Source organism: Microtus oregoni, unplaced genomic scaffold (assembly GCF_018167655.1).
Source record: "Microtus oregoni isolate MIOR12 unplaced genomic scaffold, Mior012 000055F_ref0000237, whole genome shotgun sequence".
Taxonomy (NCBI): domain Eukaryota; kingdom Metazoa; phylum Chordata; class Mammalia; order Rodentia; family Cricetidae; genus Microtus; species Microtus oregoni.
The window spans coordinates 11,515,161-11,534,579 of NW_024543831.1; the positions used below are offsets into that span (position 1 = coordinate 11,515,161).

A 19,419-nucleotide genomic window follows, 5' to 3' on the forward strand; every position below is an offset into this window, starting at 1 on the left:
TTTCTATGACGACCTGGCACAGAAGGGGAGGACTGAGTGGGTCCTTTATATGAGCACACCATGAGTAAGGCATGGTCCACAGGGCTGGACCATCCCTTCTATTGCTATGATGACCTGGCACAGAAGGGGAGGACTGAATTGGCTCCTTCTTGGGAATACTGTGAACAAGACATGGTCCCTAGGGCTGAAGCATCTTCCCTGTTGCTATGGTGACCTGCTCTGGAGAGGATGGAAAGGATGACAAAGCCAAGGTTTCTGAGCATTCTGGATTTACTGACTTTGGGGCAGCTGTTTTACAGCACTGTTCTCTAGGGCTGCTGGGTGGAAGCTGCCCCACTTGGGGATGAAGACAGTAATGTTACCAAACAAGCCTGTGAGTTCCCTTAGTGAGGTGGGGCCTGGACAACAAGGCCAAACCCTGTGCTCAGAGCCTTCCCACCTTTAAAATCACTGACGGGAAAGCCACTACAAAATCAGCCTGTAATCGCCTACCATCTAGCTCAGCAGCCTCCTCTAAACAGGTCTGTTTGTAAGTCCCCACCATCAAAGGTACGGTGCTCTTCCGCTCCTAATTAAATTTGGGCGAACTGGTTCTGGCTTTCCCAAAGCTAAACAGAGAAAATAAAAAGACAGCCACCCTGGGAAGTCAGAAGGCTAAGTTACTTATTCTGACGAGAGCCTTCTGGTTAGAGAGTGTGGGAAACCCATCTTCCCTGAACAGGCCTTTCCTGAGCTCCAGCACCCAGAGCGGGAGAAGACACCGTCTGTAATCCTAGTCTTCTTCCCACCCTTCAGGTGGGCCCTGTTCTCCCACCAGGACCTGATGGGAGGGGACACCTCACTTACCCTTGCAGTTGGCCCACAGAGGGTCAAATTCAACCCTCATGTCCTGGGCTTAAAGAATTTGGGGGTACCTAGGTTAAGAAAAAAGTCAAAAAGGAGTTGTCCTTAAACACAGAGCTGATCTCCCCTTGCAAGGGCCTTGGCAATTGAGGCCCTTGGAGGGACTGTCTGTCACCTGAGTTCGAATGTGTCTAACGTCCTTCCTGCTCACTCAGGGTTCTAGCTAGTGGCAGAAGAGGTTTCAACTGCATAAGGGCCAGAGTCACCCACACAAATCACCAGCACGGCACCACCTCACACAGCTCGCCTGTTTTTACCCTTTCCTGTACCCATTTTTGCCACTGTCAATGTTGGCACCTAGCAAGACATCATTTTTATAGCAGGATAGGAAAGAAGAGGTCTTGAGTGAACCCATACTATAGGTTTTTGTCAGGAGAGAGACCTCGGGATGAAATGGCTCATGTTCCTCTCCAAAAGCCCTGGGAAGCCCTGGGTGGTGGAACACTCACCTAGTGAGCGTGAGGCCCCACGTTCGATCCCCAGCGCTAAAGGGGAAACATGGCAGATCTCTGTTCTTTCCAGAAGGACAGGTGACCAGTGAGTGATCCCGGCAGGTGAGGACACTATGACTAGTAACACGCCTGTTGACGGCGATCAACGTTTTATACCTGTCATTCTGGGAAATTAGACTCCTCTTGAATGAGTGCTCTGGAAGCTGGCAGGTTTTCAGGAGGAAATCACCTCAAGTAATAAAATGACAGGGATGGTGGGAGGAGGGCCTGAGCTGACTTGCTTCTGTCTGTGTTTTGAATTCTGAGGAGGAAGATTCCAAGATGGCAGGAGGCTGGTTCCCTTTCACCTGGTGTTCTTCTCATATAAGCCTGCTGTTTGCTCTTCACAGAAGCAAGCCAACGAAACTCGGCGTTCTTTGCTACCTCTCCAGGTATGCAGGGAACAAGAAGACCAAGGTATTGTTTGAGCAACTCCATAAGATGTGGACAGAGGCGTGCGGCAGGGCCTGCTCACTGGTTCTCGCCTAACCATCATTCCACCTCATCTAGTCATCCAGGCTTGCCAGCAGACTGCAGAGCCTCCCTAGCCTCCTTAACTCTTCCTCCAGGAAGCCCTCCTAGATTCCCAAAGTACCCTCCAGCTTGGTCTTTGAGAGTCACACACAGGAAGTTCCTGGAAAGTAAGGGTTATCCCCAATTCAACTCTGTTCTCCAGCCATGAGTAATCATTGTCGAAGCCCGGTAAATGTTGGTTGGATATACCCATCATATCATCACGGTGTGACACACAAATTAAGGGGAACCCCTGCTTCCCATGTGGCTCCCTCACAACGATCCATTTCCTATATAGTCTTATCATTCAATCTTCCCAGTTAGCCCTGAGCAGTAACGCAATTGCTGTCAAATCAATGTTCTCTTGAAACAGCCTAGCATGGAGTCTGCCCTCCTATTAGGGTTCAACTAACGTCTCAAGCGCTATGCTATGGTCAAATCGCCGTGTGTCTCTGAGCTGTTTTCTTTTAGTTTTTTTTTTTTCAAGACAGGGTTTCTCTGTAGCTTTGGAGCCTGTCATGGCACTAGCTCTTGTAGACTAGGCTGGCCTAGAACTCACAGAGATCTGCCTGCCTCTGCCTCCCTAGTGCTGGTATTAAAGGCATACGCCACCACCGCCCGGCATCTGAGCTGTTTTTTAACCCATATCCTATTCTATCGTGAGAAGATGATGCAGAAAAAGCGCTCAGTGGAGAATCATCTGCCTCCATCCCTGGCGAAAGCAAGAGGGGGAATGAACAGGGTGACAAGTCTTAAACCTAGGTCCGGGACTCAGGTACTGTGCTAAGTACTCCCCCATGGGAGATGGTGACGGGCAGGAGGCAGGAGGATGGTGGGACCCTGGTTTCTTACACAGTCCTCAGGATGGAGCTGGCAGACCTGAGAAGCAGCACCTCTGGCATGGTCCCTGTGGGGTGGCTGCACCCCTCGAGCTCACCAGGGAGAGAGCGAGAACCTCAGAGGGCGTGTCACAGCGTCCCCTGGGGAAAGCCACCGCAGCCCCAGAGAGGCCCAACTCGACCGCCCTGCAACAGAGACACAGTGTGAGTCACTGCCCAGGCCTAGCAGGGCAGGGGCAGTTGTCCTTCTTTGAGGCATGACTCACCACTCCTGGGGCTGGGCACCTGACTTTAGTTTACTGCCTTCTAAACCCACACATCCCTTCAGTCTGGGAACAACACAAGCTCACAGTTGGTGGCTTCCTTGAGGCTCTGGGCTCAATATTCCCTAGAGCCAATTGCTCACCTGCAAGAGCCAATCTATCAGATTTCAAGGACTCCTACTTTGCAAAGACTCTGCCCACTGCCCAAGTCTCTGGTACTTGAAATGTTTGTCTCTGTCCAGAGACAAGGGGAAAACCAACTTCTAGACATCCTGAGAAAGTTCTCAATGGAGGTGTTACCTCAGCACCACCCTGCACCTTAAAAACCCCAAAGACATGTTGGGGCTCCCTAAAGAAGGCCAAGCCCATACTTTGCCACCCTGTTATCTTGTACACCAGACCTCACATCCCAGCTTCCCTTTGGTCTATATGGACTGCCTTGCTTCAAAGATGAAACCTCTGACAGCTCTCTCCAGTCCTTACTCCCACCTTCCCACGACCCCCACAGAATAGTCACAGCAGAGGACTTGCCTAGCCAGCTCGGCCCCAAACTCCCCGCTCACCTTCCTTTTCTTTGTGGCGGCAGGCTCAGGGCTAAACACCCCCTGCTCCTGCAGCTATGGCATGATGAATCTGAGAACTGGCTGCCGCAGTGGCCCAGGTTCCGGGTGATGAGCCACAAGGGCTGGGCATGAGTGGGGACCCGCCCCAGCCCGCCTTGGGGCTCCTGGCAAGGTGTGGCCCCAGGTACCTCTGACCTACATGGCATAGGACCCAGCTTATGGCTCTTACATAAGCGGGGTGGGAAGCAGGACAGGGACTTGCCAGTGCAGTACTAGAGACGGCTTGTTGACTGCAATCCCTAACAGAGCCTTGGAGAAATTACTCCTGCTACTGGGCCATGTACCTGACCGAGCCCACTCTGGGGGCCTCTGGGGCTGGGCCAGAAGATTGACTTGTTTGTTCAATTTGGTTTTTTATTGGGGGGGGGGTCCATTTTTATGGTTTCTAAGTACACATACCTTGTCAGATGGGCTGGGCTTCCTGTATCCACTGTTCCACCTTGTAATGTCAATGTTATTAATATCCCCATTTTCCGGATGAGCGAATGGGGGCCCAGAGAGTGCTAGACTTGCTCCATGCTACACAGCCAGCAAGAGGCAGAGCCAGCGTGTTTAAACTGGCTCCCCACAGCTGGCTCTGAAGCCAGGATGCCAGGACACAGGTTTATCCGGCACTTGCAACACAAATTCAACCATTCTATCCAACCTCCCTCGGACAACCCTCATCCACGGACCTTGCCTCGGGTTTCTAAAGACACTCCCCACCCCGCTCCCCACAACACTAGTGAGTTTGCCGCTGCCATGGCTTCTTTAGTACCCTCTAAAACTAGGAGAACCTCTGCCCACCTCCCCTTCTGGCTTCTCCTTAGATTTCTCTGTTTCTTGTCTCTTTTGAGAAATTCACTCATATCTTCATCTTTAATTATTCCCTGGGAGCTAAACTCCAAACCCCAAACTGCTCCCAGGCTGAGACGAGAGGCTAGAGGCACCCTAGCCAGCGTGAGGGGAGATTTCAAATCCTAGTTTAACTCACATGCAGGGCACAGAGACAGCAATGGGGACAGGGGCTGGTTGGGAGGTCCTCTACTGACTTGGGTGACAGAGAGCTACCAGCACCCCATCTTCAAGATAATTTTGACCTTTACCCTGTTTTCACTCCTGAGCAGCTTCTTTCCCAAGTGGCCCCTGCCCACTGCTCCACCCTGTGACATCCAGGTCATTTCACTCTTCGCTCTGAAACCTGGTGATGAGCCATTTTGAGAGCCTTCTAGCCAGGCAGTGGTGGCACACACCATTAATCCCAGCACCTGGGGGGCAGAGGCAGGTGTATCTCTATGACTTCGAGGCCAGCCTGGTCTACAAGAGCTAGTTTCAGAAGAGGCCTCAAAGCTACAGAGAAACCCTGTCTCGCAAAAGAACCTTCTAGAAATCCACTGCTCATTCCATCCATAGGCTTCTGCAATCAGAAGCACTCTTCCTATTTAAGAAGCCTGTGTGACCCCAGAAATCCAGGCCCAGTCATATGAAAGGCTTTCAGACTTTCCTCCCACCAGGAGAGGTGATGAGAGAGTTCCCCTCTTCTCCCCAGTGCTGGCTGAGTAGCGGCTTCACGCTTGGGATCAGCACTGGGTCGTACTGGCTGAGGGGAAGGGGTGGTAACATCTACACTTGAAGGCAAAGGTAGCCTCATCCCTAAGTTTCTAGGCCCTCTGGATGGCTGGATATAGTTTCCAAACTGATGAGGTTCAGGGAACTTGGGAACTATGTAAGCCCCTTTCCAATCCTTTGAAAAACCCATCAGCAAGCCTCCTCCTCCTGAGCCCTACTCCTCCAAGCCCCACATATTCCAAGAAGAACTCCGAGAGGGACCCCCTGCTGTTATATTTTTTTCCTGGAGCTGGCTAGCTAATCCAAGGCATTTAGTTAGTATTTGAGGACTAGCAATCGCTAGGAAACAGAAATGTGAACTCAGTCCTTACTCCCAGAGTTGGAAATAATCTCTCCCTGCCCCAGTGATTGATAGCTTCTGGTGGGGGAGGGTCCTTCCTCCTACCCCGGAGTTTAATGCCTTCTGTGTGCCAGGTGGCATGTGGGCTGTATGGGCAGAGGTGAGCAAACTGAATTACATTAGAGATAGTGTGCGCTTGATGGCCGGTGGGCATGCATGTGTTCAAGGCTACTGGTTGGTGAGGGGCATCATCAGTGCCAGCTTTGGGGAGGGCAAAGAGAGACCATGGAGGAGGGCTGAAGGTAAGATTATTTCATGTGAAGCCATGGGGGTAGGGCAGGGGAAGCTACTATGGGTAATAGATATAGCCTGTGGACCATCTGGTCTTAGCTCCCAGTTCATGGGTGGGGCCTTGGGCCAAAGTAAAGATCTGCCGGGTATATGAAATCTCTAGAAAAGCATTAGGATAAGGTATTCATGATCTAGCATATGCTCAGAGCCACCAGAAGGAACAGATTGGAGCAGAGATGGTGGGGCCCTTGACTGACTGAGTCCCAACAGGAGTGGGTTGTTTACTGAGGGACCTCACCCACAACAATTCCTCCTCCCTAAGCCTTGGCTCCCATCTTGATGGGTGGGGCAGCCATCTAGCCAGTTTACTCTTAACCCAGCTGGCAGTACCTAGACTGAGTGTTCAACCTTGGCAAACCAAATCCCATTGTCCGCATAAGGAAATAAATATACCAATCATCAAGTTCTATGACAGTCTCTCAAAGGAGTTGGCTAGCAAATTGGTCAAGCCCAAGGCAGAGTTCTCTGGACACTAATCTTTGGATTTTTGCCTTGATTGTGTGACTTCAGACAACTCCTGGTTCTTCTCTGGTACTCCATATTCTGAGATGTCACAGATAAAGGGCCTCCCAGTTTCAAGACTGTGTTTGACAATCAAGGGCCTGCGCTAGAAGTCTGCCATTCTAAGTAGAGATAAAGCTACACGTTTGCGTGTTGCCAGGATCCCATGCCTGAGAGTGCAGGGGAAAACATATAGGAATAAGAATGGTATGTGCTCTTGATTTTTCTGTACGGGGCATGTACTGGATGTTGTGCAATGCTTTCCGTGTTTTCCATCTGTGTGGAAATGTCCATCCTCACAACAGCTCAGTGAAACACTGCTGCTGTCGGAATCTTACAGACGAAGAAACACACTCAGACATAGAGAGGTGGGCTCAGAGCACACGTCCTTAGTCAGCCAGATATCCTGGAAGTGCTGGGCCCTCCAGGTGATTAGAGTGGGACAGGGCAGGGACAAGAAGGCCAGTAGGGAATGGGGCATCTCAGCATCTTCTGTCCCCATTCCCGACTGTGCATCAAATATCAGGGCTGTGACAAGTGTTGTGGACAATAAGAAAGGTCAGAATTCAAGTTCTGAAATCCTAATGAAGCCGCCTTCTTTTTTTCTCAAATCCCAAATTTTATTTATTTATTTATTTTGTTTGTTTATTGATTTATTTGTGTGTGGAGGTCAGAAAACAGTCTGAACGGGTTGTTTGAACATTTGCAGGGGTTGGTTCTCTTGTTCTACTATGTGGACTCAAGGGATCAAACTTAGGTTTTCAGGCGTGGCTGCAAATGCCTCAGCCCCTGAACCATCTCTTACATGGCATCAAGGATACAACTGGTAGGTCTGATGATCACAGGGGAGGCGGTGTGAAGCTCAAAGTTGACAGAGTTCTAGCCCAAAAATGACTTGAAAACCACTGACTGCCATTTTTATTTAAAGTGCTGCATGCACGTTTCTGACTGTGTTCTTTTTCCCCTTGGGGCCTCGGCTGCCCCAGCTACAGAATAGGACTGGAGTAGATAGGTTGTAAATCCCAGCTCTGGTCAAAGAGGAGTCTCTGCTTCTCTCCCAGGGATATGAGAGGAGGGAAACACACTGCTTGGTCCTCCAGTCCTAGATCCTCATTGTGTAGGAAAGACTTCCACCAGGCCACCCAGGTGTGTGCCAATGACGGCTGCTGCTCTGGGGACACACCAGCCAAAGAAGAAAGATGTGACACATGACCACAGTCTGTACTTCTTGGGCCTTGGCTGGCAAGGGGCTCTGCTGTGGGGTGGTTGGAGTGTCACAGCAGCAGAAGGGAATCTGGAAGATGCCAGATAATGTTCCAGCTACTTTACAGGACTTGCTCATTTTGCTGTCTTGACCGACTGTGGCCCCATCTTATGAGGAAATGGAAGTACAATGAGAGGAAGTAAATCCCTGAAAGTCGTGCAGCTAGTGATGGGGTCATCTGGGACCCTGGTGAGCAGACTCCAGGGTCCACGTTTTTGTTTTTATTTTGTTTTCTGGTGTTGGGAATAGAATAAAGCTGAATAATTCACTTGTGCATGCTGGGTAATCTCTGCCCTGAGCTATATACCCCGGCCCCCACTCCATGAAGCCTCCAGTTCCATTCTATGTCTTAGTAACATGGGATTTCCTAGAAACAACTGACGCAGAATAGCAGACATGGTGAGCTAAGGAACGGGTTTATTATGTTTGTGTTGGTAGAGTCTTCAAACTAGCATAGTCTTAATCCTTCTAACACCCAATTCATAATATTGATCATTCAGCCAAGAAAGACTAGACATCTGAAAATATGCACAATCAAGGGGGAAAGACAGTGAGAGAAACAACCCCTGGTCTGAACATAGATATAGAAATGAAGATACCAGGGCTTCGTAGCAGTTATTAAGACAAACTGGAGAATTAAAGAGGGAAAAAGTAGTCACCATCCATCGTGTGCGTTTCTGTCTGTCTTTCTGTCTGTCGCTCAGTCAGTCTGTCTGTGTATATGTATGATGTGTATACATTTTGTGCTGATCGCTGGGTATCTGTATGTGTGTGTTGTGATGTATGTGGGTACATGCTTGTGTGGGCCCATGTAGACGGGTCTCCCCTTGTGCTGGTGTGTTTTGTGGACACATTAACAAGTACAGTGGAGTAAAACTCAGAAACGAGTTCCAGTTTCTTGTAAGTTCACAGCGAACCAACCTTCACTAAGATGAGACAACCCAACAGAGAGAGAAGGGTCTTTCCAGCAAGCTGAGGTGGCTGAGGAAGATGGAGGCAAAGCTCTTCCCCTGCCAGCCACAAAACCGAAGCTCAAAAGGAAGCAAACTAATATACATTATTTGATCTAATTCAATGTGAATTCAATTACTTAATGAAAAGCTAAGTCTGTAAAAACACTGGAAGAAGTAAATCTTATAACTGTGACTTAGGCAAAGATTTCTCACACACGGTACTGAAGATATAAACAACAAAAGAAAAACCAATAAGTTGGTTGTGATCAAAATTAGAACTATATCCGAGCTTCAGGGGACACAATCAAGAACCCGAAAAGCTAACCCAGAAAGTTAGAGGAACTACTTCCAAATCAGATGGTGGTAAAGAGAGTTGTGTTTAGAATATGTAAATGAACACTTATCACTCAATAATGAACAATATTGACAAAGGGGAATTGAAGAGACATCTTTCTGAAGAAGACAATAGGCTCTTTAGAGGTTACTCAACGTCTCAGTCACCGGGACACACAAATCAAAACCATATGAAGTAACAGCTTACACCTGCCAGGGTTGTGGTAATCCCCAAAGTTAAGGGAGTTGGCAATGGTATGGAAACGCTGGAGCCCTTGCAACTGCTCAGAGGACAGTTTCTTCCGGCTTCTCGAAGATTATCTGTTGAGCTGGGTATGAGGTGCACTCCTTTAACCCCCAAATCTGGAAGACTGAGGCAGGCAGATCTCTGAATTCGAGGACAGCTTAGTCTACATAGAAAGCTCTAGGCTAGCCAAGGGTACATAATGACACCCTGTCTCAAACAGGAAAATAAAATTTTAAAAGGTTATGAAATGAATTTCATATGACCTAACAACTCCCTCATAGGCATATACCCAGGAAAAATGAAAAGAGATGTTGACACCAAAACTGAACATGGATATTCTCAGCCTGATGGTTATAACACCCACGTGCCCATCAATGGATGAAGGGGTAAGCAAGTTGTGACATATAAAGAAATATTAATTCGGCATAAAAGAAATGAAAAGCTACCACACCTTTAATCTGACACTTGGGAGGCTGTGGTTAGAGAATTGCTTTGGGTTCAAAGCCAGCCTGGGTGGCACAGTGAGACCCTGTCTCGGCCCCCCTCATACACAAACATACAGACAGAAGGAGACAATAATACACGCTACATGACGACTGAGTCATGAAAACACAACTGCTAAGAGGTCATTCACAATAGGCTGTACATCAGCTTGTTTCGATAGAATGTCTCAGCAGAGACAAATCAGTGGTTTCCTCAGATTAAAGGCATCGAAATGCTGATGGGTGCAGGCAAAGACAAGATTTTAAAGGAAATGGAGGGTTGTGTGGGGGGGGGGGAGGACGCATTAACAAAAGGAAGAAGGCAGAAGTGACTGGCCACTTGCCATGGAAGCCATAGAGATGTCAGTACGGCTATAACAAATCCTTGGACGCAAGCCAGAATTTTCTTCACCTTTAAAAGGAAGGTAAAATAACGGCATTTTTTCCACAAATGAAAGACGGAAACATTTCTTACAAAAACTGCTGTAATAGGTTGAAATCATGTTTGCAAATACTTTTTCGAGATTGGGTCTCCCTGTGAAGCCCAGCCTGCCTTGAACTCACAATCCTCATGCCTCATCCTCCTGAGTGTTGGAAGTATAAGCATGTGCCACCATGCTTGGCCATCCTGCACATTCACAACACTGCTTCCATCAGTTGGTGAAGTCTGATTAATCCCACCCACACCCCTTAATAAGTGCTAGCCCAATGCCTGGCTCCTAACATTGTAGGGAAGTGCCTAGCTTCCAAGGCTGGGTCAGAAAAAGCAAAGTCTCCACCTAACTCTCAAAGTAGGTGATTGTGGATCCCTGACCCATGATGTCAGAAATCTGCCTACCTCGAAGGCATGTTGGTAACATCATTCAGGGAAGACACATAGAAATACATATATGCTGAAGAGTCCTAGAACACTCGGCATACTGCGTGTCCCCAGCACAGGCTCCAGACATGTGAGCCGTGACTCTCAAACATCCCTAGTAGCCCTCCTGACCCACCACCACGTTGTGAGGACACTCAAGTTGCTCACAGAGAGGGCCATTGGCAAAGAACTAAGGTCTCCAGCCAATGCCAGTATAATAACACACATCCTTATCACTGGCAACTTGTGAATATGGCTTTTTACTTTACTTTTGGTGGGTGGGGTATGGATATGATTAAGGAGCTCAGGACAGAAAGAATATTTTGTGTTACCAAGAGAACTCGAAATACAATTACGTATGTTCTGTATTGTTGGTGGTAGTGTGACATACATCAAATAAAACAAGAACGCAAATGACCCTTGGCAGAATGGAGAATAAACACATTGTGGTATCTACACAAGGAAGCAGAGATGTGCTTGACAATCCAAAGAATAAAGAATGTACCACAGAAACACTTAATGACATGGATGGCCTCTCAGGCATACAATGTGACAAAAGCCAGGCACAAAAGGGCACAATCTGTGTGGAGTGACTTACCCACATGACGTTCAAGAATGACTAGAGAAATGGGGGGACGTAAAGGATTTTTCTGGAATGATGAGTATTTTCCATATTAAAGTTGGGTTGTTGATCATATGGTGTGCACACTGAAGTCATCACCTATAGGTCAGTATGTTTCACGGTAGGAAACATTTGCCTCCGTTAATAAAACCCCATCCACCTACTCAACTCTTCAGACGGACATTCTGCAAGTGGAAGCTCAGAGAGCCAGGCCTAGATGTCTCTCCTGTGATCGTGGCCTTTAGAGTTTCCCAGCTCTCTGTGAGCATCTTCCACACAAGCCTCTGTCAGGAGTCACAACAAGGAATCCAGGAGACTGTTCTTCTCTTTTAATTAACTACTTCAATTTGTTAATTTTTAAAATGAATTTATTCCTTGGAAATTTCATATATATAATACATTCTGGCCACAGTCACCACCTACCCTAGCTTATCCCCATTCCTTGCCCCAAGTCTCTCGTCTCATCAGGTGCTCCTTCCTCCCACTATCATTCTTTAAAGGTTTATGTTCATTATGTTCAGGTGAGCGTTGGGGTGGAGTGCGCACGTACCAGTGCCTGTGGTGGCCAGAAACTGCATTTATGCCATGGGCAGGTAACTGAGCTAGAACCACTGCAGGAGCAGATGAGCTCTTAACCACTGAGCCATCACTCCAGCCCCGCATTGTCATGAATTTGGTTTTGTGGTCCACGGAGTTTAGGCAGGGCTGCATACACAGACATAGTGGCAGCATAGACAACTCGCCACTAAAGACAGTGGAGGACCACTAAGGACAATGACTCCCACTCCTGCAACAACAGTCAGCTGCCAATCACCCTGGAGGAGGGGCCAGACTCCCATGGGCCCCTCCCTCATCATCAGCTGCCAATAACACCTGGAGGAGGGGCCAGACCCCATGGGCCCCGCCCTCAGCCATGACTGCGTGTTGAAGGGTTCAGGCCTGTGCCGGTCCTCCCAGTGGCTCTGAGTTCATGAGTGTGGCAAGCACTCAATGCCTAGAGGATAGCGTTCCACAGCTCCACAGCCCCACAGCCTCACTGTCTGGCTCTTTCATCCTTTCTGCAACACGGGGGTCTCTTGAAGGATTGGGTGTTTAACAGAACTCTCTCTTCCCACCGCTGTCCTTTACAGAGGTGATGAAATTAAGTAACAAACTCTCCTTCCTCAGAGGGATTCAAGTCAGAGTAGATTGAAGTAAATTGATTCTGTGTTGGTGTAGTAACCAAATGGGTAAGACTATGACCTGAAAGAACCCACCGGCCTGGGAGGGCATATGTCATTTAAAAGGGTTTACCTGGGGACACAGCGATTAGCTTGGGTCCCAATCCTTGGCTTTGAGCCAGATTGGCCTCTGCTGCCCCTGGCTAACAATCGACAACACTGCAAGGACCCAGGGCTGACGTGGGTTAGTCTGAAGATACCCAGACTGAATGTCATATATCTGGGACCAGGCCCAGTTTGCCTCAGGGACTCTGACTTTCCAGATAGGTCCTGCCCTTTGGATACTCCCGACACCAATACCTTGACTTCCTGTGGCCATTATAGTCCCAGCTCTGTCCTGTGCCCACTGGCCTTGAACACCAAGGTCCTTCCCATCCTTTCCTATAGAGCTCTTTCCCCAATGAAATTCTGCTTACCTTTCGGGTCTCGGATTTTTTTTTTTTTGTTGTTGTTGTTGTTTGGTATTTTAAGACAGGGTTTCTCTGTAGCTTTGGAGCTGTCCTGGAACTAGCTCTTGTAGACCAGGCTGGCCTCGAACTTACAGAGAGCTGCCTGCCTCTGCCTCCCTAGTGCTGGGATTAAAGGCACGCGCCACCACCACCCGGCTCAGGCCTCAGGTTTTAAGACTCCTTTAGTCTCCAAGACAAAGTCAGATCTCTATTATATTACCTCCACTTCTTTTTACATTACTAACTTTAAAATTATTTTATTATGATAAAATAAATATAGCCTAAAAGTTAACATTTTTACCATTTGAAGTGTATAATTCTCTGACCCTGGATATTTTTTCCTTTCTTTTCTTTCACTACATTAAAAAAAATATTTGTGTGTTTAAGGGGATGTGCATGTGGGGGTCAGAGGGCAACTTGCAGTAGGGATTGAACTCAAATTGTTAGGCTTGGTGGCAGGCAACTCTTCTGGCTAAGCCATCTCACCAGTCCCCCTCACCACCACACACACACACACACACACACACACACACACACACACAGATGCACACGCACACACATGCACATACACACACGTACACAAACAGATGCACAATGTACACACACACATACACACACAAGCACACACATCCATGTACACAAGCAGACACACATGTACACACAGGCACACACATGCACTTATACATATGCACACATGCACGAATGCACATACATGCACACACACACTAGCATTTTTCTTCACACATTTTAAAATTCCTTTTTGATACCTATCATTAATGACTCATGGCATAATTATTTACTAGTGTTTGCCTTCTTGGCTGGTGTGTAAACTCCTTAAGGCAGAGGCTTGCTTTGTAGTCTATGACATTCTCTTGTGTTTAGTGCAATTCCTGGAGATCTGACAATAAGTGATGTTGAGTTATGAGTGGTCATATTATAGAACAGAGGAAAACAATAGAGATATCAAAGCATGAGGAAAAGAAAGAGCAGCCATACTTCTGTACTATGCGAAGCGGGCAGTGGGAGTCGGGAGAATCTCCAGAACTGGAAGGCTCTCTGTGTTCCCAATGCCAAGGACACTTGTGCTTTTGGTAACATTTCCCTGTGGTTGTTCCTCTTAAGCCATCATGATGGTGAGATGGATTGACCCCTCCCTGCCACCGTTGGCAAGTCTTATCTATGAGGACAGCATCTCTTGCCTAGCTTGCTGCAGCGTCCTGGACTGTCTTCCATCATGGGCTCTCGGGGGTGGGAGGTGTTCCTCTCCATACCCGGCTTCTGTCAGGCAGAGCTAAGACAGTAGCAGGCCGCTCAGGGTGAGTGTGGGCAGTTTAGAGCCAGCAATCCTACAGACCAATTTTCTGTTTCACTTCCCCTGGCTACCTCACATTCAGTCCCTTTGTGGCCACCACCGGAGCCATTCCTTACTGGCCATAGACTGCTAACCGCCACCAGTGGCTCTGGAGCCTTGGAAGGATGAAGGGATGCAGCCACCTGTTTCCTCCTCCTCTCTGGCTGGCTGCCCTAGGCCTGCCCATCACAAGTAGAACACCTCAGACTCTCCAGACCATGAGTTAGCCTGGCCCCAGCCTGGTGGTCTGATGGCCACTTCTGCACAAACACACTGCCCCTGCTACCACCCTGGGACCATAGCCTTTCAAACCTGAGACTTGTTGTCCCTTTCTCAAGGACTTCCTTTCATTGGGGTGTTTCTCCCAGACCTGGAACCTGATATGACTGAGACCTAATGGCTCAGGGCATGCTCAATAAAGCCTCCGGTAGGTAGCATCCTCTATAGCTTCAGTCTCGAGAGGTACACCAGTTCTAGGCACCCCTTGGCTGCCCAATACCTGTTCCTCCACCGCCAGCCAACCCTTCTGCAGTATGAGGGAGGAAAGAGGAAGCAAGGATCTTTCAACTTATGGGAGGTTTCTGGAACCATCCTTACCGCAGGAGCAGCTGTCCCTGGCCACAGATAGGGAGCTTTGCTGACTCCAGTAAGGAACCAATGGTCTTTCCTCGTAGCTACACTGCAAGACTGCTGGGGTACCTTCGCCTGCCCTGCCAGACAGATGGGGAAACTGAGGCTCAGAGAGGGTATGTCTTGCCTTGAGTCGTAGAGTGAGTCAGGAGTAGAGCCTGACCAGAGCCCAAGCCCTGAGTTTTGCAGCCTGCTGCCGAGATGCCCTGGCCACTGCCCTGGGGTTTGTGTGTCTGTGGTGTGTGAGCCCGCACCCCTGAAGACGTTGTCAAACATGATCAAGGTCAAGGGAAGTCAGGCCGTTCATCTTCCGTTGCACAGAGGGAAACACTAAAACTCAGAGAGGTTCAACAACTTATCCCAAGTTGCTCAGTGAGAAAGCGGTGGAGTCCTTGTCTGTCCTGCAAGCCCTGAGCCTGTGCTCGCTCCCATAACAGAGTCCTTCCTGCCAAGGCTGGAGACGGCCCCCAGGTTTGACCATCTCAGTATTATCAGTGAAGCAGACCCAGGGCCTATCAGCTCAGGTGCCCAGCTTTCTCCCTGGTGGCCAAGTCCCTGTCAATATGGACCTGACATACGGACTTCAGCAAAAACTGGGCTTACTGACCCTACTCACCCTTCATTTAGTGGGACAGGGCACTTTGAAAACCAGCAGACACTGTTCTTCATTTTTCAAGGTCTGAGCTTCCCAGGAATCTATGAGCATCACTTGGGATGGTGTGCTAGCCCCTGCTCTTTGAGCTCATGAGAGATTGTACCCAGAGCCTCCAGGGCCTAGACCTTTCTGTGTCAACAGCCCATGTCCAAGACCACAACTGTTCCCCTATACTTGCATCCCTTACAGGGGTAAGGGTACTGCTTGTGGCTGATGAATTTGTTCCAAGGACCTTAAGGGACAGATCAACACATCCTCCCATCCACCCTACCTTTCTTTCTGCACAGCCCTTATGAGGACAGTGGCCATGTTCTTGGAACCCATATCCTTGCAGGATCTGCACTTACTACCAAGGGCTCAGCCCTTGGCACTTAGCCTTGAGCTCCCCTGTATACAATCCAGCCACTTAGCATACTGCTGGGCCTGAGCCCTTGTCTTCCACTATTCTGTGTTCTGCCTATTTCTCTCCTTCATGGGGCATAGGCGCAGTTCCTCCAAATCAGTGGCTTTGGACAACTTCAGCCACTGGTCATGTGCTGACAAAGAGGGCCAGGGACTTGCCAAGGTCATTCAGCAGGCTGGGGCTGGGATCATGGGCACTTCCCTGAACTTATCGGCCATTGACCCCCATATGCTATGTGCCACTTCACCCACCAACCCCTGGAGACAGAGGGACATGCCTGTTGACTGAAACCTTTTTTAATGGCAGTGTAACTCGTTCCTCAATCAAGCCTCTATGGCTACCAGAAAAACCAGACACATTAAATGGCATTCCAAAGGACAAGCGTCCCTAACTCATTCCTTTTCCATCACAGAGATCAGGTAAAGAAACCAAGGCTCAGAAAGATACGTCACTTGCCTGGCCCCGGCCCCGGCCCCTGTAACAGAATGAACTCGGCCGGGCCTCAAGCTCCATGTGCTGAGACCTGACTTGGACTCACCTAGTTTGGGAGCTGTTTTGGGTGGTCCCCAAGGCACCTTGCTGCTGGGCATCTCTGCTGTTGGGCATGTTGGAGTCCCTGGTCAGGCAGCAGTATCCTGCTTCAGGACCGCGTGGCATCCGCTGTGGGCATTCACCAAAGACAGCGCTGTTCAGCGCCGGTCTCCCACAGTGAGAGGTTGGCCTTGAGTGGGGCAGTGGGGGCGGGCATGGGGTAGGGGTAGGCGGTGCCTGAATTGACCCAGAGGGCCCCATTTCCTCTCTATTCTCAGAAGCTCAGAATGTCCCTAGACAGTGAAGTTGCTCAGGACGAAAACTTTCCTTTTCTTCCTGGTTTCGCTGTACTCAAGATGAGGAGAATTTCAATGAAGCCAGACTTCATTTTTATGCAAATCGACCCCAGTTCTCCCAGAAGGTCTAGCCAATGGGCTCAGGACTTCTAGGCCCCCAGAAAACCTCCTCACTGTCTTTAAAGGGACACTTTGGAGCAAATGGGTGTTCCCAACACAAATCCAGACCCTGAACCGGAGATGACTGCTAGTCCCAATGCCCATTCTGCAGCCTCAGCCTCAAGAGATGAATGTAACCCAAGTGGGTTTGCCGGGAGTCCCCTGGCTCCAGATCCGGACTGGACGCTGCAGGAAAGCCCTCCTGCTCTCAAGGAGTACAGTATTGGGGGGGGGGGGGTAACGGGGGGCTACTTCATAGCACATAGAAGCATCTGCACTAAAGCAGGCATGAGTGGGAACCCCAAAATGGGACCATTAAGGGACACCTAAACACAAGCAAGGATTTGCCCTTTCGTTAAAGGAGGAAAAGCTAGTTGGCAGGCAGCCACAAGCAGGCATTTCTCCTAATACCAGAAAGTTTCCTCTAAGGTGAACTGTGTGTTTATTACTACAGCTGCTATAACAAAAACCCTGTAATCCAGATGGCTTAGAGCAGCAGAAATGCATTCTCTCCTAGTTCAGGAAGTCGGGGCCTGAAATGCAGATGCAAAAGGACCACACTCCTCCAAAGCTCACAGGAACACTGCTTGCTTCTGTTCTAGTTTCTACAGGTCACCGCTCCTGCTCATCTTCCTCGGCTTTGAGATGCATCATCTGTAACCCCTCTGCTTTCCCAGGGCTGTCTTCCCCTCTCTATCTATATGTCTTTCCGTATAAGAGCACCAAACAGAAGACCAGGGCCCATCACAATCCTATCCGAGTTCATCTTAGCCGATTACACCTGCTTACACCCCATTTCCAAAGAAGCCCCCTCTCTGAAGCTCTGGCTGGACATTAATTTGGCAAAGATAAAGTTTAACTCAGTGCAGATTGTATACAGGAGATGTTGGCAGGCGTTCCTATTGTTACTGGGGGAAATCAGGGCTCCCTTTGTGGGTCTGTAGTTTGGTAAGAGAATTTAGGAACAGATACAGGAAAAAAAAACCTTGAGAACAATTTTCTTAAAATTTGAGAGAAAAACAACATGGCAGGTGGTGAACCTCTTTCATAAGAATGGGTGATCCGGCTGAGGCTTGGCTCAGATAATAAAGGTTACAAGGTTATCAACATATCCACTCCCAGCCTTCTGGATGGAAAACAGGCATACACATCCCTCTTGTTGAAGAGAAAAGCCTGTGTGTTTAACAGTTCTGGATTCTTTATTGCTCTCTGTGAGCCCATGGAGCTGGTGCCTTCTACAGGGTACCAGATTCCGGGCTCTTGTGTCCTGAGACAAAAGATTGCACCAGGGACATGTGGCTAGAAACAGCCATAGAAGCCATTTACTAAGACGGATAAAACTAAGTGGCGCGCGCCTTTAATCCCAGCACTCAGGCAGAGGCAGGCGGATCTCTGTGAGTTCAAGGTCAGCCTGGTCTACAGAGTGAGTTAGTTCTAGGACAGGTAAGGCCACACAGAGAAGTCCTGTCTCAAAAAGTCAAAGAAGAAGAAGGAAGAGGAGAAGGAGAAGAAGAGAAGGAGGAGGAAGAGGAGGAAAAGGAGGAAGAAGAGTAGGAGGAGATGGAGGAGGAGGAGGAGGAAGAGGAGAAGGAGGAGGAGGAGGAGCAGGAGCAGGACGAGGAGGAGGAGGGAAATTGTCTCAAGAATAAGAGTGGGCTAGTGAGCTGAAAGGAGAAGCTCCAAAAGCATTGGACCAGAAGGAATAGCCTCCATAATATGTTTATATAGCACCCAACTTTTTTGTGTTTGTGTATCATGGGTTTTTCTGGTGTGTGTGTATGTGTGCATGTTTTATTAGATGAAGCCCAGGTATTTCCCCATCAACTAGTTTTTTTTTTTAATATTGTAACCTTGGTGTAGCTTTCTGTGATCTCTACTCTGCTGTCACACTAAAAAATGTCCCTAAGAAGATCACTGAGTCTGCTAGTCACAGGTGATGCTATCCTAACTGAGGAAGTCAGGTGACTAAGAAACGCTGGACTGTCCCCCAAACAATTCACCCAAAGCTGCTTCCATAGTATAGTTGAGGGTACATTGGGCAGGAGGCCCAAGTCTTTAACTCTGACCTGGTCCCTGTATCTCCCTGGACTTCAGTTTGAACTATTTAGATCATGAGGTGATAGTCTGGAGGCTGGCCATCAAAGACTGCCAGCTCCAAATGGGGAGAGCTTTGCCAGGGGCCTGATTGGCTGTGCTGAGGGGAGGGGTGGCGTCATGGTCAGTAATATCATTGTGCCCCCATTATGAGGGAACTGAAGGGAGATATCATTGTGTCCCCATTATGAGGGAAGTGAAGGGAGAAGAAGATAAGAAATTGTTGTTCAAGATGAAAGTTGGGAAAGGCTACAGAGATGAGTGAGCTGGGAAAGGGGTAGCGGACCTGGGTGGATCTGGAAACAAAGTTATTGCCTAGGTCAGTGAAACCTAAGGGTGGAGGGACCCTGGGAAGTCACAAGGCCCTAAAATGCCTAGCAAAGGCCACAGAGGAACACCAGGGGCAACAGGGCCGGGCAGCCCTGTGTCCCAGAGAAGGCAGTGGCCTGTATCTTAGCCCCTGTGAAAGGAGGGTTGGTGGCCTGCCAACAGAAGCTGA

The 19,419-nt window shown here is 48.8% G+C and overlaps 1 protein-coding gene across 2 annotated transcripts in view; it reads right to left on the reverse strand.

The window, feature by feature from the left end:
• The window catches only part of Acsbg1 (acyl-CoA synthetase bubblegum family member 1), a 60,301-nt gene extending 43,766 nt beyond the window's left edge, over positions 1 to 16,535 (reverse strand). Inside the window, exons 1-2 of one of the 2 annotated variants that reach the window (XM_041638678.1) lie at positions 3,573 to 3,692; positions 2,760 to 2,932 (exon numbers count right to left, since the gene is read on the reverse strand). In XM_041638678.1, the coding sequence (XP_041494612.1) occupies positions 2,760 to 2,809 (50 nt within the window). In that variant the 5' untranslated portion in view covers positions 2,810 to 2,932; positions 3,573 to 3,692. Of the gene's footprint in view, positions 1 to 2,759; positions 2,933 to 3,572; positions 3,693 to 16,378 lie in introns of those variants that run through there. The other variant, XM_041638679.1, reaches the window with a different exon arrangement.
• Between the last annotated feature and the right edge of the window lie 2,884 nt (positions 16,536 to 19,419).